This window comes from Austrofundulus limnaeus, unplaced genomic scaffold (genome assembly GCF_001266775.1).
Source record: "Austrofundulus limnaeus strain Quisiro unplaced genomic scaffold, Austrofundulus_limnaeus-1.0 Scaffold7, whole genome shotgun sequence".
Lineage (NCBI taxonomy): Eukaryota > Metazoa > Chordata > Actinopteri > Cyprinodontiformes > Rivulidae > Austrofundulus > Austrofundulus limnaeus.
The window spans coordinates 4,033,387-4,055,160 of record NW_013952409.1 but is presented as its reverse complement, the minus strand read 5'-3'; the positions used below and the strand labels follow the sequence as shown (position 1 = coordinate 4,055,160).

At 40.2% G+C, this 21,774-nt stretch overlaps 4 protein-coding genes across 4 annotated transcripts in view; 2 read left to right on the top strand and 2 right to left on the bottom strand.

Annotated features, from left to right (window-relative positions):
- The window catches only part of LOC106536463 (charged multivesicular body protein 4c), a 3,041-nt gene extending 1,387 nt beyond the window's left edge, over positions 1 to 1,654 (top strand). Inside the window, exons 2-7 of the mRNA XM_014033756.1 lie at positions 427 to 516; positions 657 to 768; positions 851 to 965; positions 1,042 to 1,105; positions 1,244 to 1,323; positions 1,397 to 1,654. Coding sequence (XP_013889210.1) covers positions 494 to 516; positions 657 to 768; positions 851 to 965; positions 1,042 to 1,105; positions 1,244 to 1,323; positions 1,397 to 1,467 — 465 coding nt within the window. The 5' untranslated portion in view covers positions 427 to 493 and the 3' untranslated portion in view covers positions 1,468 to 1,654. The remainder of the gene's footprint in view (positions 1 to 426; positions 517 to 656; positions 769 to 850; positions 966 to 1,041; positions 1,106 to 1,243; positions 1,324 to 1,396) is intronic.
- Positions 1,655 to 2,008: 354 nt separating this feature from the next.
- cdk10 (cyclin dependent kinase 10) lies at positions 2,009 to 9,489 on the top strand. The gene is made up of 15 exons (XM_014033747.1): positions 2,009 to 2,161; positions 3,205 to 3,428; positions 3,950 to 4,238; positions 4,760 to 4,832; positions 4,910 to 4,981; positions 5,185 to 5,287; positions 5,375 to 5,456; positions 5,781 to 5,848; positions 7,266 to 7,318; positions 7,784 to 7,853; positions 8,051 to 8,110; positions 8,253 to 8,376; positions 8,455 to 8,594; positions 8,733 to 8,785; positions 8,873 to 9,489. The coding sequence occupies exons 3-15, from the start codon at positions 4,149 to 4,151 to the stop codon at positions 8,965 to 8,967; spliced, it is 1,083 nt and encodes a 360-aa protein (XP_013889201.1). The 5' UTR covers positions 2,009 to 2,161; positions 3,205 to 3,428; positions 3,950 to 4,148; the 3' UTR covers positions 8,968 to 9,489.
- Positions 9,490 to 9,765: 276 nt separating this feature from the next.
- On the bottom strand, positions 9,766 to 15,988 carry vps4a (vacuolar protein sorting 4 homolog A). The gene is made up of 11 exons (XM_014033734.1): positions 15,786 to 15,988; positions 14,775 to 14,886; positions 14,545 to 14,689; positions 14,396 to 14,457; positions 14,123 to 14,242; positions 13,807 to 13,963; positions 13,520 to 13,668; positions 12,464 to 12,545; positions 11,859 to 12,078; positions 11,636 to 11,776; positions 9,766 to 11,483 (listed from the first exon to the last, which is right to left on the bottom strand). Exons 1-11 carry the CDS (start codon positions 15,804 to 15,806, stop codon positions 11,382 to 11,384), a joined length of 1,311 nt encoding a protein of 436 aa, XP_013889188.1. The 5' UTR covers positions 15,807 to 15,988; the 3' UTR covers positions 9,766 to 11,381.
- A 682-nt stretch (positions 15,989 to 16,670) lies between these two features.
- sntb2 (syntrophin, beta 2) overlaps positions 16,671 to 21,774 on the bottom strand; it is a 22,491-nt gene continuing 17,387 nt past the window's right edge. The window contains exons 4-7 of the mRNA XM_014033724.1: positions 20,844 to 20,986; positions 20,097 to 20,293; positions 18,915 to 19,105; positions 16,671 to 18,826 (exon numbers count right to left, since the gene is read on the bottom strand). Coding sequence (XP_013889178.1) covers positions 18,734 to 18,826; positions 18,915 to 19,105; positions 20,097 to 20,293; positions 20,844 to 20,986 — 624 coding nt within the window. The 3' untranslated portion in view covers positions 16,671 to 18,733. The remainder of the gene's footprint in view (positions 18,827 to 18,914; positions 19,106 to 20,096; positions 20,294 to 20,843; positions 20,987 to 21,774) is intronic.

The following is a 21,774-nucleotide window of genomic DNA, read 5'->3' as shown; positions in this document are numbered from 1 at the left end:
ACCCATAATTGGGTCCCAAGCCCAACTTTGGGAACCAAAGTGCACTGGTTCCAAAACTTTTCAGCTTTTGACCCACAAAATAACAGTAGCAGAGACCTGTTCCCACAGATATTTTTGGATGATAAACATTTGTATCAGGTCAACAAAACATGGGCATAGTAACAATATTTTTAATACTACATTTATCCATTTTAAATATACTAACCTCACTCCTTTGTAACAAATAAGGCAAAAATGTAATTAATTCAGAAATTTTTTTCAGGACCCCACCTTGATGTTTCGGGACCCCACTTTGGGTCCCGACCCTAACTTTGGGAACCACTGCTTTAAGTTAAGGTTGCATCCTTATGCTTAGTTGTGATTCTAAGTGAAGTCAGCAGGAGTTTGTGTTTTCTTATATTTTGTCTCACCATGCTGTCTTCACAGCTGCTCTGCAGGAGATGAGAAGAAGCGCTGTGACCATCTCAATCAGTTGGATTGTACCATTGAGGCCATGAGTTCTGCTCACGAACACATGTACGGAAAAAATAAATATCACTCAGATTAAAAACAGTAACAAGCTAAATTAACTGACCCACAATCCCGAGAAAGTTTCCAAAGAACTCGTGCCAAAGGGAGCGTAAACAAAACGATTCAGCTTGATGTTTTGCTGACAGTTGCAGTGAGATGATCAACGTGGTGCACGACCTGACCAATGACATCACAGAAAAGGAGGACGTGCTCAACAGCCACAACCTTTCCGTCAAACAGAAGGTGGAATTTGATGAGGTACACAAATAATAACTTCAGCTTAAATGATTTTTATTTTATTTACAGATCTTAACCAGATCTGTGTGTTTGTTCTGTTCAGGATGAGCTGGTGGCAGAGCCGGAGAAGCTGGAGAGGAGTCAGGATGAGAACCTCTTTGAGGAGGACGGAGACGTTTCTCATCCGGTGTTGCTCGCTGCGTCAGCCTCGCATCCTGGTAAGAACCGTTTAACACTCCAGGGTTAGCTTCGCAGTAGCATTAATGGCTAATCTGCTTTTCCCTGCAACCAAAGCAAAGATGGAAGATGAGGATGAAGATGACTTGGAGTATCTTCGACGCTGGGCGGAAGAATCCTTGTGAGCACATTTGGTAGTTAAATGAGAAAAGAACAGGATGCTTTTTGATCTTCTCTCGTCAGTAGATCCACACATTGTGCATCAACATCTGGGAAAAGTTTTGATCTTTTTAATACAGTTTTGTTTCTTTGTGTTTAGGTTGGAGAAAAATCTGAATGGAACAGAGGACAGAGTCTTTTCTTCTCCTGTGTTGTCCACTTCATTATCGTCTCATCCTGGTAAGAACGTCTGGGCTTTCATGGATCATAATAAATTTATGCAAATTGTTAATTTTATTGTCTTTTAATGAAGCGGAGTTGGAGGACGATGAGGATGAAGACGAGTTGGAGAATCTTCGACGCTGGGTGGCAGAATGTCTGTGAGCTCAGGAGAGAGAGATAAACAGCAGTTACATGTTCTTCTTCATGAGGAAATAATTAGAAATTAGACCAGTGTCACCAAATTAATTAACGACCACCTTAAAGTGTAGAATCCAGTGTTCAGTTACTTCCTCAGTTATCCACACCAAGTTTAAAAACAGGCTCACATCTTTTAATGCTGTCACGGCTCTCCTCGTGATCTTTTACCTTCAGTTCGTGTAAGTTTTTGCTGCCACGTCAGCTTTTTGTTTTTGTTCAAATTAAAGTTATATTTTGGGAAATATAAAAGCACACGTTTTTATTTTACGCCTTTACACTTTGTGGCAAGTTCTGTTTTGACCTCAATTCAAATATTCAAAAATTGAAATGGTCTGCAGTGATTTTTTTTAATTTGTTTTAATTTTTTTAAACCTGTGCTGGTTTTCTAACTTTCCTTTGAGGCTGTTTCTTTTATTCACGCTTTGAACGAGACGTGCCCTTTAAATCCAGAATGTGCTCATAAGCGGCAGCAGAGGATTAGCCTCCCTCCTTCAGACGGAAGCACGGACAGAGATGGGAACAGGAAGTCGGCGGCTCCAAACGTGCCGTTTCATGGATCTGGCCGATGTGTGAGCACCATGCACGAGGACATGTGTGAAGTTTGTCACGGCTGACTGGAGCTCGATGGGGTCTGGAGCAAGTCAGAGAGAAGATTCAGGTAAAATCACTCCGATTGGCAAATAGATTAATGGAAGGTTGTTTACACCTGAACACTTAGGTTTTTTTTATAAAAAGCTTTACAACATATGTTATTTAAAGTTTAATGTATTTATTTAAATCGCCGTTAAAATTTCTTCGGTGCTGCCGAATAAATATGATTTAGTTATTATTTAGGAGACTTCATTTTATTTATTTATTTATTTTTGCCAGGGCTGTAAGGTTTGTTACACTGAGAGCGACTTCTTCAAGGAATCTAATTGTAATTAGTTATTCAGTTTAATCATTGCTCTTCCAGGTAGTCCTCATAAGATACAGCTGCAGCAGCCTTAACACTGTTAGGAAACACGTATAATCCAATTATACTGGGGCTGGTCCTCATGGTGTCTCTCTCACACACACACACACACACACACACACACACACACACACACACACATCCATGTCAGCAGTAGTTTAGCTCCCCTTCAGCTGCAGTTCAGGCCAAAGCTGGCAGCCAGGTGGATTTTTTAACGTCAAGCAGCAGGAAGTCTGAGTCATTTCAATAAAAATAAAAAAACTGGTCCACACAATTCAGTCCTAGTCTAGATTAAAGCCAACTGAGAGATTAGGATTTAGAATATAAGCAGTGGCGGACCTAAAGATTTATTTTCTTAGGGTGGCAAAGGTGGGGCATGAAGTAGTGTAGCTTTTTATTTGCTTTGAAATGGTTCCTTTTTATTCTGTGGAGACTTCCGTGACTTTTAACATCGTACAAAATTATAAAATCTTTCCTGTGGAGATCTTAAAATACAATTTTAGCTCCACAAAAACGAGTGTTCCCTGAAAAACAAACATACAGAAGTTGATGAATTAAAATAATTAAGCATTTCTCAGGTCTTTGCTGGATTTATTTATTTTCCTAAATTTAAAAATAAGAGTAGTCAAATTATGATTGTATTTTGAGAAAACTTGATTTAAATCATCGCTCAAAAGTGTATTGTTTAACATTACTCAACAGTTTATTTGCTGTTTTCTGAAATGTAATTTTTATTTTCCTCTCAGTTTCAGAGATGCCCCTTTCGTCGCAGCCCAACAATGAGACAGATTCATCCAGCTCGTCCGATCGGACTCCTGTCATCATCGTCACGGCGCCGTCACGAGAGGACATCTACGCCACGTCATCCAACATCACCATAGCTGATGCCATGAAGGAACGCCGGCCCAATTCTGCTCCCTTTATCGTAGGGAAGAAAATAACCAGGCAGTAGCGTTACCTGCTGCGTCAGGTAACCCTTAATATTTTCAGTTAATGATGTGAAGAAAAAGTCTTTAAAACTACAAAAAGCAGATACTTCTTGATGTAGAAGCCACTTTTCGTCAGTATTTTAAATGAAGATAATAACAGAAAAAAATTGTATTATTTGAACTGAATTTAAAATCAGTATTTTGATTTAGGAGCTGCAGACTTGACGGTTAGAATTTATTTACAAAGTGATGATGTCTGTCTTACAGTATTTTTATCTGTGACATTTCCACTGAGCTGAGCTGAAGGGTTTCCTGCCAAGATCTAAAGAGCTTTTTAAAGCCTTCAGTTCAGAGAAAGGTTGAGCTTTGAATCTGAAAAAATGCTGGAATTTCTCAAAATAAATGGAGACCCAGTATGTTTTTGGAAATAAAATGTGTGTATACTTTTAGATTTTACTTAAACATGTTAATTATCATTTGTTTTTATAGATCTTATATAGGCTACTTAATTAAATGTTTTTCAAAAATAAATACAACAATTTAGTTTTCTTTTTAATTGCAGCTTCTCAAGCGGGATTTAATATGGATTTGAGCTGCAGAACCTTCCCTGTGGTTTTAAACGGCGATAAACTCCGGGAAACCTATTTGTTGTCCACTCGGCGGCTCCAAAACAAGCAACAATGGCGGCTAGCTAGCCGAAGACTGCATGAACGTTTCTTTTCCTCTTTTGAACTATAAAAAAACATCCGTGGATATAAAAAATGGAGACTGTTGGAGAGGACGAACCGGACACCATAAGGCTAAAATCCATTAAAGACAATAAAACCTTCACAGTGCCTCAAAACGACAGGGTAAGTAAATAACAGCTCCGAGGAGATACTCGCCGAACTTCAATGATAGACTCTGGTAGTTTAAAGATTTTGTGGATCTGCCACAATACACCACATACAAGACACGAATTAACAGTATGTAGAAAAATTACATAACTTGGAAAAAAATTCGGCATATGTTTTAGTTAGTCAAAATATCAAATGTAGGGAACATAATTGCTAAAATTCATGCCAAAGATTTAGTTTATTTGTAGATTTTAATTTATGTCAAACATAACTTAAAGATATGTTTACGTTTTATGGTGAAAGTAGGAGGTCATAATTTGGTTCACTCTGAAGAAATTAGAAATATTTTGTGTAACATTGCAGTCCCTTGTTTAAGATATCTTTTTTGTGACCAACACATTTAGAACAGTATGGAATATTTTGATGCTTATCTTGCTTTGGATATTTTAATCCTCTAATGTTAGGTGGATAATTTAAAAATCAGCTTCAGTGTATCACTTTTGCAGCAAACTTTTTATCTTMTTTTGCTTCTCCAGTTTGGAAGTTGCAGAAGTGTCAGAGAGTTTGAGAAGTTAAACCGAATAGGAGAAGGAACATACGGCATTGTGTGTAAGTGTGTGTGCAACACTGTTGTTAATCAGCTTTATTATAAATAAATACAGAAATAAACAAGCTCTCTTATTTAGATCGAGCCCGAGACACCAAGTCTGATGAGATTGTTGCTCTGAAAAAAGTCCGCATGGACAAAGAGAAAGATGGTGAGATCCTCTGTTTTTTAAATTTTCAAAGTGATCTTTAATAAGTAATTTCACATTAAAGAGGAAGTAATGTTAAAGCAGTTGATCTCCACCGTTTTTTTTTTAAATGTCTGATTTTGTTCTGTGTATTCTACTACAGGGACACTTGTAGCTGTTTCTGTTGTTCCGGTGTTTATGTGTAAAATTTTCTGCTTTCCCATCAGGAATCCCCATCAGCAGCCTCAGAGAGATCACGCTGCTGCTGAGGCTGAGGCATCCCAACATCGTGGAGCTGAAACAGGTTGTTGTCGGCAGCCATTTGGAGAGGTACTGCTCAGACGTGTTCAAAAACTGACTGGTGGAGCTGTAKTTTTTACATTTATGTTTGATGTTTTTATTCTGTTTCCTGTTCAGTTTGTTTCTGGTGATGAGTTACTGTGAGCAGGACCTCGCCAGCCTGCTGGAAAACATGCAGACGCCATTTTCAGAGGCTCAGGTAGGATCGAGCGGAGTATTTTAAAATTGTTTTAAACTTTTTTAATTTAAATGTTTTTCAGGCTCACATCTAACTCATGTTTAACATTAAAAAGGCCTCCATAAAACATTTTAATTAACTTTTATGTGCAGAAATGCTGCAGGTTTTCACATTTTTATTGTAACTAAAACTGCACTTTCAAAAAAGAAGAACAAACTTTGATGGGCTCGGTTTAATTTTTTCTCTCAGGTTTTAAATTTAATAAATTTAACAAATGAATAAAATCAATATACGGTGTATTGTTGTCAGTAGTCTGTATTTTAGATTGGATGTGTTCTTTTCTAGGTCAAGTGTATCATCCTTCAGCTGCTCAGAGGCTTGGAATATCTGCATCACAACTTTATCATCCACAGGTCAGCCTCAGACTCCCACAGCTAAAAACTAACAGACAGTCATTGTGTTATTTAMWCTTACAGCTGATTCAATGCAAATTTTTGATACAAACGTTTGACAAAAAGGGCATAATTCATTGTACATTTGGTTGTGAGGTGTAGGGTTGGGCATAATCGTATCGTGTGCAATTAATCGTCAGAAGAACATTAATCGATTAATTTTTGGCACTTGACGATTAATAGGATTAATGCCACCAGGGGAAATTTATCCAGTCAATCCGCTCGGTGCTCCTCTCCACTTCAAATATGACGAACATTWAAAAAAAAAAGGTTTTGTAATTTATTTATCTATCAACACAGTTTAAAAATTTATGTATAGCCTGAAGTCTGTAATTTTGACACAATTTGGAACAGATTTTTATGAAGAGCAATCTTTCCCACTAAATTGGTCATGTGACTAAAGGGCTCGACACACGGGCAGCGACAAACTACAGCGATTAACGGCTGTCATCGCAGCCAGGATGAAACCCGACACACGGGACGCGATAGCGATCGCAGCGTTGCGAATCGCACTTTCAGGTCGCTTGTCTTCACGAAATTTGATTGGTTCTTGACTCTGAAGGGGGGTGTGCATTATGGACGTGTAAACTAAACAAATCTTGCGATACTAATGATATTGAAAAACAAACGCATCAAGATACAGTTTTATGAGGAAAAACTTACCATAAACTTCACCCTGGTGCCAATAAATTCCCACAAAACTTTTTAGTAATCATTTGGTGAAAGTGTTAGCTAACGGCAATGTGTAGCATACTCTCCTCTCATTGGTCAGTCAATGAAACCCTCGCTGATTGGTTGTACGCTAAGCGACAGCGACAAAAGTTGAACATTTTTCAACTTTCATATGTCGCGTCGCAAGCTCACGTGTGCACGTCTACGTGTACGAGCGCGAAATTTCACATGCACTATTTTCGCCGGTCGCTTAGCTGGAGGAGGGCAAGCGATTGTCGCTTCACCGCACAGGCTCCATAGGAAATGAATGGAGAGCGAGCGACATCGCCTCCCGTGTGTCGAGCCCTTAAGACATGGACYCCAGGGGATTAATCATCAAATTAATCGTTATCGGCTAAATACCCCAATTAATCGTGATTAATTTTTTTGCCAATATTGCCCAACCCTAGTGAGGTGCTTTATATTTCAAAATGTGGATGGTTTATGTCTGAGTTACTGAGACAAGCAAACTTTAAGCTTATAGTTTCTTTGAGGAGCGGCTGAACGACTCTGCGTCAGATGAGTTGGCCTGAAGTTGGAGCGGAGTCAGAAACGTGCCTTTAAGTTGGAACATTTCCCACATACAGCAGTGTGTTTGTAAACACCGAGCTTTAACGGGACAGAAGATATGCCTCTGCTTCATCCTCCTCCTCAATCTCATTATCAGGGACCTGAAGGTGTCTAATCTGCTGATGACGGACAAAGGCTGCGTTAAGATCGGTGAGTTTGTTCTCCTGACGGAAACACTTTCACTGTGATTCTGCTGACCTTTGACGTCTATCACTCATGAAATATGTCAGCTGTGTGCTGTAAACAGAACTGACTCAAAGCAAAACTTACTTTGTAGGTTTTAACATAAATTAAGTTGAATTCTGTTGAAGTTGAAATCTGCATTTTTCCTTTTATGGTTAAATTTGTTTAACTCTGGCGGCCATCTTTAAATGGATTAAACTGCCTCCACTGGTTTGTGACATATTTTGCTAACAAACAAGTTTGACTAAGTTTGCTAAAGCGGTTGATGACTCGTAGCTACTACTATGTCAAGTTTTAAGACGACATCTGTAAAATGAACTAAATTGTATTYGTTTTTGTGCTGTTTGTGTCGGCCATATTTTATTGGTTTGGTTGTGTTGGCTCACAGTCTGCTGCAGGCCTTTTAAACGTTGTTTGTTTGGCTTCATGCAGCTGATTTTGGATTGGCTCGGATGTACGGCATACCACAGCCCCCCATGACCCCCAGAGTGGTCACCCTGTGGTGAGTCTCAGTCACACTCCTCACTCAGATGCGTCTGGCAGTTTCAGCCTGACTTTTCTCTGTCAGCGTTGTGCACATTCAGATAACCCTTCTCTTGCTGTGCTGGCACTGCCTCAGTGGAAACTTGTCATTTTAATCTCCCTGTAATCCACTTTTCTTATCATTAGCTCTGTAACCGCTGCCCCTCCTTCACGCAGGTACAGAGCTCCAGAGCTCCTCCTGGGGACCAAGACCCAAACTACAGCTCTGGACATGTGGTGAGAACGAAAGACCAGTGATGCATTTTAAAATGTGTGCTTTTATTTTGAAGCTGTAATAGCGTGTTTAAATGAAGCAAAAATAAAAGCGGTCAGGTGTGAGCAGCGAGGGAAGCGGGATGAGATGTTTCTGTCGCTGCAGGGCTGTCGGCTGCATCCTGGCTGAGCTGCTGGCCCACAAACCTCTGCTTCCTGGCACCTCTGAGATCCAGCAGGTGGACCTGATCGTGCAGCTGCTGGGAACTCCCAACGAGAACATCTGGCCGGTGAGACTCCAGCTGCCGGGTCTTTAAAGCCACAGCTCAACGGGGCGATATAGAAACGGTTCTTTCTTTGTGCTGCAGGGTTTCTCTCAGCTCCCCCTCATCGGTCAGTACAGCCTGAGGAAGCAGCCGTACAACAACCTGAAGAATAAATTCACCTGGCTGTCTGACGCTGGACACAGACTGCTCAACCTGCTCTTCATGTACAACCCACAGCGCAGGTAAATAAGTCAATAATCTAATTCGGGACCCCTYGTCACGTCAGCCTTTATAAATATTTCATTACCAAACTGTGAATAAATGTTAGCTCCTTATGATGGTAAACAGAAGACTTTCGTTTTGACTTCTCTCTGAGCCAGAGCGACAGCCAAGGATTGCTTGGAGAGTTCGTACTTCAAAGAGAAACCCCTGCGTGAGTTTCAAACTTGATTAAAATCAGAAGATGAATTTCAGTTTTTCTCTGCGTGTTGTTAAATGAAACAGTCTCTCTGCTCCTCAGCKTGTGAACCGGAGCTGATGCCGACGTTCCCCCACCATCGAAACAAGCGGGCCGCTCTTCCGGCGGAGAGTCACTCCAAGAGGAGCAAAGTTTGATGAAGGCGGCCCTCTGGTGGCAGGTGGTCTTGGACTTTTTAAGTATCGTCATTGTTCCATTATTTAAACAGTATTTAATTACATATCCTGCAGAGATTAGCTTGGATATCAAACCTACTGTTGTTTTATTTATAAGGAAATAAAAAACCTGAGGCCATGGTCCTCAGTTGGACTGCTCCCTCCTGGTTCGTGGGGAGGTACTGTCGTCACCCCCCCCCATACGTTCACAAGTGAGGGAAGAACGGAGCGTGAGCTCAGAGTAGAGACGAGGTTTGAAGGTTCAGTTCTCCAGAGTAGAGCTGCTGCTCCCAGAACAGGTGGCTGAAGAAAGAGATGTCCGATTGACTAAAAGAAATAAAAACCTCACGATTTTATTAAAGATAAAATCGTTTCAAGTTGACAGTAAGGAGGAGCTCCATGAAGACGCAGGAGCAGAAAGGAAGTTAGTTTTTATGGATTTTGTTTGATGAATCTGATTTCTATGCCAGAAATCAAAATAAAGTTGGAACAAACTTGAAAAAATGTTTTTTTCCCCAATTTTTTTTTTGGTGGAGTCATTGGCAGGCYGRATGGAAGTCATCGGCCCGCCAGTTTAATAGCCCTGCTGTAGAGAATCATCATCTCTGTAAATTTGTTGTGATGTTAAAAAAGGTTAGATTTCATGTTCGGACACAGACATCTGCTGGCCTCTGGAAAAAAAAAATCCTTTTAGGTCATGTTTTTTTTTTAACAAAAAATGATTTTCTGTTTAGCAAAGACTAAACTAACAGGGGAAAAATCCCATCAAATTGGACTGGATTCATTTGAAATGTCAGTTTTTATTAATTCAGGTTAAATTAGTAATGATTACACGTCCAGCAGCAGGTTAGATCCTCACACAGGGACGTTAACTAATCTCCTGCTGAACCAACAGTACCTCCACAAACACACAGCTGCACTGATCACAAATCTTATCGCCGATTCAGTCGGAACAAACCGCACACATCGCCTTCCAATCAGCCGTCTGAAATCTGAACAGTAATAAAACTAAAACTGTAGCGTCTGAAGGGAAGTTAGAGTGAAGATTTGTCTCCCRAAAGCAAAAAGAAACAATCAAGCCTCTCGCTACAAGAAAGGTAATACTTCAAGTGTAAACGTGCTGCAGCTCGACTGTTTACGTGGAAAATGTGACAAAATAGTAATAAATAAAACACTGAATTCTATGTGCAGAAAGAGATGTGCCTGACTGAGGTAAACATAATAAATAAGATGGAGACAAATTTAAATATAACTTCTGATTAGAACAAATTAATTACAGTTTTTTTAATGAGCAGCAAAAAAATGAGGTTTAAAATTGGTTCTTGTGGAGTTTTTATTCCTATTTTAAAGCTCTTCTTTTAACTTTAMACTAAAACAGCTGCTGGATAAAAGAAAACATTTTTTCATCTCAGACTCCAAGTTTCTGAATAAACTGGAGGTTTTAGCTTATTTGAACCAAACTTAAACTATTTTTGTGTTCTTATAAAAAACCAAATGATTAGATGAGAAAACTGTTGGTGGTAAATTCAGCCTGAACACTTAAATGTWAACATTAAAGTTTTCATGCTCGGTGAAAGGCATGATGTGAACTAAAACTCCAGGATAAATTCTTCTGAACTGCAACGTTTTCCTCAAATTTAGGATTCAAATATCTGAGTTTCTTACAAAAAGCTGGTGATTTTCGTTTCCCTGTGATGGAGGACAAAAACAAAATTTATCCAACTCATAATGGGATTAAAGTCTTTGCTTGGATTGAGTTAAGTTATCAGTCAAGCACATCTCTTATTTTGAAAATCCTTCAGTCAAGATTGTTTCTACCTTGGAGGTTCAGTCCTGATCCAGACACACTTATTTTAACTGGACATTAAATAAAACACCAGGCTTCTAACATTAAACATTAGGACACACAGTTTGGTAAAAACACTTAGATGCACTCACACGCTTGCATGCCTGGTGGAGAACAAACTTCTGTTGCCTCATCAAACGTCTGGAAAGCAAAGTGCACAACGGCAACAAAATATACAGTCCTTCAGGCAGAGACGGAATCGGCTCAGAGACGGAAAACTTGACGTATTTCCTCACGTGAAACGCAGCAGAGTTCATGTAGTGAAGATTCTGGGAGGGAGGGGCAAGAGTTACTGTCCAACTACAGAATCAGATTTTCTAACGTGGCTTTCAGTAAAGCTTCCTGCGGGGGGATTTTAAAATCCTGGCCAGGGTGGGTAGAAGTCACGAACTAAGATTTTTCCTTTCTTTTTACATCCATGAAAGGCAGAAAACCAAGAGTCCAGCTGAGAGATTACACAGCAATGATGAAACGGGTGAGGAGGCGAGGGCGGGGAGCGTCGTTACTGGAGCCTTATGGTGGATGAGACAAGAAAAGGGGGCGGGGTTTCTCAGCCCTCCATCCCAAAGTCCTCTGTGAACTTCTTGACCTTCAGCAGGTCTTCGGTGTTGACTGTTGGACGGGTGGTGGACAAAGAACGCAGCATGTCCGACTGGAGGGAGACAGACCCAAAAAAAAAATWTTTTTTTTTCACTTTTTTAACTTTACAGGTTCTGAAGGAGGCAGCTACTGATGACTGGTTCAACATCGCAGCTCTTTAAAGAGTAGAAACTTGACAAAATAAAATACTGAACAGTGTCTCACCATGCAGACTATGGGCTCCAGGAGTTTATCACTAGGCACATCCATCCAGGTCATCTCTATGGCCGCGGGGTCACCAGGGGAACACGGGGTCAGGAGGTCGTCCACCATCACCTGGTTGTTGCTTCTGGACGGACCACGAACCTGCGAGGAAAAAAAAAGCTCCTTATTATTAAGTCACGAGGAATGTTTGAACGTCAAAGATGAAAGCGTTTCCGCCGCTCACCTTTTTAAAGTGAGTCGCTGACTGGACCTTCCTGACGGGCTGCATGAGAGCATCTCTGACGATGATGCTGATGTCTGCGCCCGAGTAGCCGTCCGTTTTGCGTGCGAGCTCCCGCAGGTCGGCGTCGCTCAGGCTGTGTGGCGTGTTGCCCAGATGGAGGCGGAACATCTGAGCCCGAGCCGGCTCCTCCGGCAGAGGGATGTAAATCCTCTTCTCAAATCTGGCAAGAACAAATTTTAATTCTTTTACATCCTGCACCGAAAGTTTCATTAGTCCCGGCATTAGACGCGACTGTAGTTTAAGAATCTGAAGATATTTTCTGGCACAGATGTTCTGCAAAAACACAAACTTGTCACAAAAAACAAGTTTTAGACATTTAAATGTGCTAATCTGTTGTGTTTAGCTTTTGAAGTCATGACTAAAWCATAGTATGAAGGGTTGTAGATTTTTTTTCCTTCTATTTTCAGACCTCAAACTCAAAACCCATCAGATTACATGGTAACACCCCAAAACTAACAAACAGAGGCTGATTAAACTAAATGTACAAAACCAGGTTCAAAGAGAGGATAAAACTAAAACAAATTATGTTTAAAGTAAAGTCTGACCTTCTGCGGATGGCTGCATCAAGCACCCAGGGGATGTTGGTGGCTCCAAGCACTAAAACACCATCGTTGTTGTTGCCCACACCTTAAAGAGAAAAAATTAAATAAAATAGTTAAAAAAAAAACTACAGTCATTTGTAGAAAGAGAGAAAATAGTGTGTTAAGTATCTTGTTTGAATAATCCTGTTTTGCCCAAATATTATGAGTTTTAACATTTATTATCCACATTATTATATTTTCTGTTCAACTGTTTTACAGGCATAAAATAAATGTTCTGGATATTTTTACTTTATCCAGTAAGAACTAAACAAAATATAAATTTATTGTGAATAAATCTTGGACATTCGCTGTGTCCAAAACGACAGGACGGGTCCTCCGGAGGACCCAGACTCCCCGGTCTCGGAGGGCCGGGTCCTTGGTAGACCGGGAAGACCGGAAAAAAAGAGGCTGTGGATTTGGACGGTCTAGCCTCCCCTCCTTACCCCGGCGTACGTCTTGTCACCTAGCAACTGTGACGACGCTAAACAAGCAAACTTAAATCAAAACTAGAAAAATATCAACACATTAGCATTATTAATATCACAAAACTATGAAATTAACTTAAAGGTATCATTTGAAGAACTAATTGACCCGCTGTACGTTCATGTTTATTTCGCGTTTTTTATGATGAAAAAATAATATATAAAAACATGTCCATACAAATGATAAAAGTATTAGAATTACAACCGCTAATTTTTTTTAATTTTTAAATCACCATATTTTTATTTAAAACGTATTCTTTTCTCTCGCTTCGTCCACCATTACTAGCTTAAAAAAATCTCCGGTCGGGCCGCAATGCATTCTGGGATATGCTGGGCCGGGAAGGATCCATCGGACCTGTCCTTCGATTCGGGGAAAAAGAAGGACGTATTTGTCGGACGCATCGGAGGAGTCTTCCGTTTTGGACGTCCTTCGTCGCGGCGCTGTGACGTATGCGGCCGACAAATTCGACCTTCGGAGGACCCGTCCTGCCGTTTTGGACACAGCCATTCACTGTGCTGTTTTTTCGGTTCGACTCGCCTTGCATCTGGACCAGAAACTCTGTCTTGATGCGACGAGCTGCCTCRCTCTCGTTCTCGTTCCTGGAGCCGCACAGCGAGTCCACCTCGTCGATGAAGATGATGGAGGGTTTGTGTTGGCGAGCCAAGTCGAACAGGTTTTTCACCAGTCTGGTAGAGACGAAGAAAACAGAAAACCAATGTTTAAAAAAAAAAAAAAACAACCTTCTTGTCATCCTTGTTCCAACTTGTTGGACATTTTTCTCTCAAATATCACGTCGATCGGCTGCTTCTGAGGTACAAACTTACTTCTCGCTTTCTCCCAGCCACTTGGACATGAGATCTGAGGAGGACACAGAGAAGAAGGTGGAGTTGTTGGCCTCGGTGGCCACAGCTTTGGCGAGGTAGGACTTTCCAGTTCCTGGAGGACCAAACAGCAGGATTCCTCTCCATGGAGTTCGCTTCCCTGAAAATAAAGAAATACTGAAATGAAGGCAGACAAAGGGCTTTAACAAAGTATGCTTTTCTTTTCTAATCCATGTTTGTAAATCACAAAATGGCTTTGAACTATACTGGTATGCAGCAGAAGATATAAATAAAAGATGTAAACAGAGTTAAAGAGTACCAGTGAAGAGATGAGGGAATTTAATGGGGAGGATGACCGCTTCCTTTAAAGCTTCCTTTGCTCCCTCCAGTCCAGCTACATCGTTCCACCGAACGTTTGGTTTCTCCATCACAATAGCACCTAGAAGCACACAACCAACATTACTTTAAAAAACTTGTATATTTTCAGTATTTGAAACATCTTCCYACATATTTTGCTGAGACAATTACAGACAGAAAGTGGGACCAGAAGAGAAAAGGATTCTCAAATTGGATAAATTTCAAGTCCACCTACCCATAAGTTGCTCCTGCAGTTTTTTCTTTTCTGGATTTTCGCCCTCACTGTCACTGTCACTCCTGAAACAAAAGACAGAACAGATAGAAAACATGAAAACACAATAAAAATGGGATTATATTTAACACTGAACGAGAGCGACACCATACTTGTCATTGCTCTGTGCCTCCTTGACGGGCTTCTTGCCCTGTTTGTCTTTATTCTTCAGGTAGTCCTTCAGTTTCTCCGCTCTGTCCAAGTACTGCATGCATTTGGCTCGTATGCTCTCCTTTGCCTTGTCGCTGTGGGCCTCATCTGGACACCAAAGATTCAGTTCAGCCAAGTTCATTATTCAACACCACCTCAGTTACAGTTAGGTGTTAACAATCCCAACACTTACATTTGATGGCGTGTAGGAAATATTCCACAGCATGCTGGTACAGGCGCAAGGCCTCTTCATAATTCTTTGCCTTGTCCTCCTCTGTGGCTTTGGTGACAAGATCAATTGCTTTCTGCAGGAGAGACACAGAAATGACGGACAAGTGTGAAATGGAAACAAATAGTTCACATTTATATTCAATATTGTAACATTTATTGTAGCATTTAAAACATCCTGTTTTGCTATTTGACCAAAGAACACAGCCATGCCAACATTTTATCTTATAACAAAGATTTAAATTTTCCCATTTATGACCTACAGTTATCAGTATCACTGTTCTGTAAACCGCCAGGCTGTACCTGGACAGTAAATATATAAATTAACATCAAAACAAGACATTTACTGGAGGGAGTGTCTATTGGACATGCTAACTAGCATGCTAACAACATTAGCTGCCTGGGTGAGCTGCATTTTCTTTTCTGGAAAACGCAACTTTCTGATGTTTTACAATGGAAACATTTTCTGTTTCCCCAGCATACTCAAGGATTTCATTRCCCAATTGTAAATTCAAGAACATTTATTTTATATTTGTTTTCCTTATTTTACAGTTTATAAAAAGTCCTGACAGAATATGCGATCTGTCAGATATCCGACATAAAAAKACATAAAATAATAAATTGTTACATAGTCGTTTTATTTTTATACCCTAAATTAATGCATGAGGGAAAAGTAGGTTGCAGAGCTAGATGTTGCAGTTATTTTAGTATGGGCTGTCTAAATAAACACGCAGTGAGAGTAATGACATCTTTTATCATGGTTCTAAATCAGAGGCACAAGTTGAATAATTCTTTCATCTATCGTTAAAGCATATTTTYTTAAAGTTGATAAGTCTTTGTGGATTTGATAGGCACCTGCGAGACAAAATATAAACACGTCAACTTGTGTAAAACTCAAAAGTTGGCTCTAAAAGCCGAACACAAGCTCAGCTGCTGCTGGCATTTGTGTACAGCAAGCTAACGTTAGCATGCCTACCTGTAATGTTGACGTTGTCATTTCATCTCACTCTTCGGCTCTCTGATTTCTATTTTCTGACAGTCCCCACAGGTGGATACGGGAAAACAAACTATGAGAGCCTCTATTTTTAAGGGCACAGGTTATTCGTTACATGACAATACAGAAACAGTAGCTAATGCGCTAGCAACAGCACTGCAGCAGCTTCCAGCTAATTATTAGACGACTTTAAGATGTTTCCGGTTGAAATTTTCAAAGTTTTGTAGAAAACGTCAGTCGTATACCAAACACTGATATCTGACAAAATAGTCACAAATAAATCATAGCCAATATTATTGCTAAAATATATATATATTAGAATATTTTTGTAAAATATAACAAAAACGTATACCTGTGCTTTTATTTTTTAAACTGAAACTGATAATATCCGGTTGAATGTCAATTGAATGACATGTATTTTAGTTACTGCCACTTAGTGGCGACAACTGTTACAACCAAAACTTTTAACGTGATTGCTTTCCGATCCAAAAATAAAATAACAAACCAAAAATGTAGGACACAGAAACAGACAGGTTTAGTTATTAATGGTATAAAACAATGCAAATAAATGTTATTGTAATTACTAAATATTTTATTCACATACCGAAGACTGTCATTTAAACAGAAAAACCACATGAACTCAAGGGATTAACTAGTTTTTGTACATTTTTGTAAAATAGACTTAAAGCATAAATTGATAAAGTTTAAACTGACATATCAAATGGTTTAGATTTTTAAATAATTCATATACAGACTACCTAAACGGTCTTAACACATGTACTGACAAATAGATTTTGTAATGCGGTAAGCTATATAATAAACACTATTCTAAATAACATGAATTATAAAGAAACGTCACAAGCCATATGTATTCACCAACAATTTATTGGTAGGTATTTACACTTTAGATAACTACATAACTATTACACGTTGTATACTGTTAGGAATCTAAAATACTTTGTATATGACAAGTTGTTGCAGCAGCACTTTATCCTCTTGTGGATTTCAGTTTTGTGATTGTACAGGACGCAAGCTGCCACAAATAATACCTTTGGTTAAAAATACAACTTCTTTGAAGCATTAATTTGCATAGACAACAGAGCCATAATTTCCGAAAAAGAGTGAAGGTGTTGATAAGGTGTACATTCACAGGTTTAACAGGATTTGCATGTTACTGCACTCGAGTGAAAACTGGACGGCCTGAAGCTTGTTTAAGATTGACCAAGATAACAGAGTAAGATCAGGCGACAAGAACATGACTGACAAAATAAAATCGAACAAAATCACAAGCTTTATGAAATGTAACAGGAACTGTTTTGAGCTGACTTTATCTAAAGCGTTGTGACGTTTAAAGGGAAGTAGTCTACTTCTGCTTTAACAGAATTAACCAAGCCTGAAAAAAGGAAATATACAATGCTGTGCTTTCAGTTTCATTTAAAAGTCAATTTAAATTATTAGACAAACATTGACTTTACAACAGAAAAAGGTCTTTCGGGCAGGAGGGAATACAGAAAGGGTTGTTTTGTTTTCCTATGGTGTGAAGTCAGTGAAGCCCAAAACAACAGAGGCTGTAGAGAGAAACTAAGTATGAAGCTGTTACTGAAGAGATCTGTAGCTCTGTCCTATGATGCTGTTTCAAATTTAATAAAAGCAAATTTTAGGGGGGACAATAATAATAATGATAATAATAATAATAATAATGATTTTTCCTCCTTCGACTCTTCACCCAACACAGCAGTGATTCATCGTTGAGTGAAAACAATCTATCACTTTTTATATGCTTAGCTCTGCACTGTGCTTCTGTTMGTGCTGTGGGAGGGGAGAGGGAGAAATTATGATTTATCCCCCGCCACGTCAAAAAAAAAAAAGACATTTGAAACTACATAAGCACCACTGCCTCATGTCATATTTTAGTATAAACCAGGCTTTAGGTTAATTATTTATCAAAGGTATAAATGTTTTGTTTTGCTTATATAAATGGTGGACATGCTTTTTTAAAAATTGATTAAAAGTATAGGTTCTACAAATAATTTATTGAAAGGGATCATCTCTGATTTTTAAAAATTGTGAGTGCAGACCCCTCAGACAGCCCCCTGGATTTCCTTCTATGTGCAAACCTTTCTGATGCCTTTAAACCATTTCCCTGGTGGAGAAAAGTTGTCTGAAAACAAGAAAAATAAAATTGAAGTGAAGTGTACCGACAAGAGGAAACAAAGAATTGTTACATTTCAATGTCAGGAAGTCCTGCTATCAGGGATGTTAAAAACACAGTAACATGGTTTTGAGTGATTCTATGTGTTCAAAGCTTAAAACCTCTTATTATATGAAAGCAAATAGAAAACATGGTGGAGTGTCGCTCACTCAGTGTAACAAGGCACAGTCGGCAAACCTGATTACGACCAGTAGTTTGTGACGGTGTGCAGACACACTGATGTGGTCCGGTTCAGTCCTCGTTCAGGAAACTGTGTCTGAGTGTAAAACAGCATCTTCCTCAGATGATGAGGCAACAAACAAAGTGACACTGGAAGGCTGTACGGAATGATAGGCAGAGAAGAGTGTTTACCTTTAAACTCTGTTATCTGCCTAAAAACTCTTCTTTACTTCGAGTGCATCTTACTTTTCCTCACTTAAAGTTTAAAACATTTTTCTGTGGAATGTTATGACTCCTGTTTTGTTTCTTGTTGAAAAAGTCTTAATCTTCACAAGTTGAAGCCAAGCTGTCCTCAGTTTCACCTCAGCTCGCAGAGTCGCAGCACAGATGAAGGTGGAGGATGAGGGGGAACTGGAAGGCACGTTTGTGGGCGTTTTTTACGTTCGCCGCAGCGTCGCCGCCGCCTCAGGCCCGCCCGCAGCCGTGAACTGGAAAACTGKATGAAATGTGATCAGTTGTAAAAGAAGTTCTTTTGTTTGCGTTGTCGTGGCTTGTCGCTTCACGTCAGGAGGCCCAGACGTGCGAGCTTGGCTGAGAGGAAGGAGTGGAGGACGAAGACCACCGGCTTCGGACCCGAGTGGAGGTCGAACACCTGCAGGTTAGATAARCAGATACACACGCTCTGTCTCTGTTGGATGTAACAATACTTTTAAGTTTTTCTTTTCTTTTTACAAACTTACCATTTCTCCCTCCGGACCACCAAAGTCCAGGTAGAGGTTCCGTATTCCATCGTCAGCGGACATTTTGAGCTTGTTGTAGGGGTACCTGAAGAGCACGGCTCCCCCGGTTTGATCCACCGGCTCCCTCGTCACGGTGAAGCCGTTTTCGTAGTGCAGCATCAGCCGAACATCCTGTCTGTTCAACGTGCAGCCTGAAAGAAAAAAAAAAGATATAATAATTTAAACACAACAAGTACGGCACAAAGACGTGTTTATTTTTTTACCATCAGCCTCAGCTGCAGAGGATYGTTACATCCGAAGGTTCATTTCTGTAACCTGAGAGGCTCGAATGTTTCTGCACAACTGTGTGTTTGTCCAGCAGCAGGACGGGGAAACAGAGTTAAAAAAAAAAAGGCCAGAGTTTTTCCAGAACTGTTCCTGCAGCCAACTATTGTTGTGCAGAGAAGAAACATTGGCTCTGCTGCCTCCTGTCACAGAGCTGATCTGCTGTCAGCAGCTTCCTGTCACCATCACAGCTCTCTGACACATTCATACAAAAACACGTGAGCTCGCAGATTTAAGAGGAATTTGTCTACTGTTGTTGTTGTTTATGAGCATTTCTAATTCTCAGAAAACTACTCTTTATCTTAAAGCATAATGCCATAGAAAAAAGATGAAGCCACATCCTCTGAATGAAGGTTTGTTTACACCACACGGCTGCTCACAGGCCGGCTGTTTAACACACCGAGTGTAAAACAAACACAAGCAGCTGAAAGGAAAAGCTGTACTGTCGGCTCTGTGGCTTCTTCGAGGTTTGTCTCATCGCTTTAGTTCTTATGACGTYTTTTAATGTGTTCTGAAACACTAAACTGGAAAATACATTTACACCTMAACAGTTCATAAACAAATCATGACAAGTTTTTTTAAACACGTTTTGGTGCAAAGTTAATCTGAGCTGCACTTGGTGCTAAAATCGTAGCTACACGGCTCAAAAACTGGAAATTCAATGAGACCAAAACAGAAAATTTGTCTAATTTCTCACAGTTTTGAGCATATACACATATGGTTCAACTGCTTATCTAAATATTTCTTGAATCTAAATTCTAAAGTATATTTAGATTTTATTATGGAACCACTAACTACATAAATTATTTTACAGTCACTGAAACCCTCCTGCAGGTCTGTGTTTGCTCCGTCACTCACCAATGGAGACTTCTTTGATGAGCTCGGCGGCAGCGTGCACCCCCTGCACCAGAGCCCGGGTCCACGTGGACAGRTCCCAGTGGGTCTCCACTCTGAAGATGTGGGACTCGACGCCCCGCCCGGTGCCGGTCCGGGTGGCAAACACCAGCTCTGAATCCCGGGAGGGAGAACCCTGAGCGCTTCCAGAGTGAACCAGTCTGCAGCGAGACAGGACGGAGGACAGAGGAGGGATTATAAAATATGTTTGAAGTGACAAATCTCTTTCCTCAAACAGCTCAGTAGTCCTTTTTTCTTTACATTTTTTTGTTTGTTTCACAAAGTCTGAAGACATAAAAACATCACATTAAATTCATAAAGTTGGTTTAATTTCACAGACTGATAAAAATGACTTTTTATGCACTAAAAGAATCAGCGAAAAATCAGAGCAACACAAAATGAAAATAATATTTAAACAACAAGGATCTAGCTGTCTAATTACAAGGAAGAGAGAAAAACCCATTTAGATGATGAGTAAAGTTTCTTATTATAGATGACATATTTCTGTTTCCACAGAGTTGTTTTACTGTGAGGAGTTTTCTAAAAGCAGAAGTCTGAAAACTTCTAGGGACTTRCCTAACTAAAGCCGTCAGCTGACTGTTTACCCACAAATTTGTATTTCCGAGGCGTTGTTATCAAGCATGAACCTCTGTGTGAAACAACTAAACACATCCTGGATTTTCTCCTTCATGTTGTCCTGTTTGTGTTTACCTGGTGGCGAGCACTGGGTGCGTGAGCAGGGGCATGGACCAGGACTCTCGGCTCCACGGCACCGACTCAAACAGGAGGATGTCTTTTTCTGTCAGCGCCATGATGACGGGCCGGTACTGGTGCCGCCCGCCTTCCAGCTGCACCTGAACGGGATCGCCAGGAGAGAACATCAGTCCGGGTCGACACGTAAAACATGGAACGTTTTCAAAAGACCCGAGCGTCTGAAAAATGGTTTACTCTCATGTTTTCTGTTTGTAAGACAGGAAGCTTTTCACACAGAGCAACAGGTTAGGGTTGTAAATATAAATAGTGTCTGAACGTCTATTTTAAGTTTAGTTTCAAACATGAACAGGATGCTTCTGTCTTGTTCTTCAGCTGAAATCACAGCGGCTGAAAGCTTCCTGAGAGTTTATGAGGAAAACTATTTGCAGCAGGACTGAACAGAGAGGGATGCCTCAGGCTGCTCCTGAGGAGATAAAGTAGCATGGTTTAACTGTTTACTGACTGCTGACTCAGTAAAATGAAGGCAGAGGAGTTCAGGACCCCCCCCCCACTCCCACCCCCACACACACAGTTTAAAAAAAAGCACTTCTGTGTTTTTCTGAGTCATGATTGGGAATGTTAGAGTCAAAGCCACATCAAAGCAGACAATTTCATGATGATGATGATGATTGTGCCTGCTGTGAGCAGGTGGGCCGTCAAAAGGAAACAACGTAACACAACGGAAACTTCCATCTGTGCTTCCTGTAAAGRGTCCAGCCAAGGTCAACAGAGCCACACATTCAACCTGAGACCGAGCAGAATGAAAACTTCTGAGCGTCCGAGGCACGGTCCTGTGAAGGAATCCAGCCAGATTTAGTGTTTATTGTGTGTGAGTGTGTGTGTGTGTGTGTGTGTGTGTGTGTGTGTGTGTGTGTGTGTGTGTGTGTGT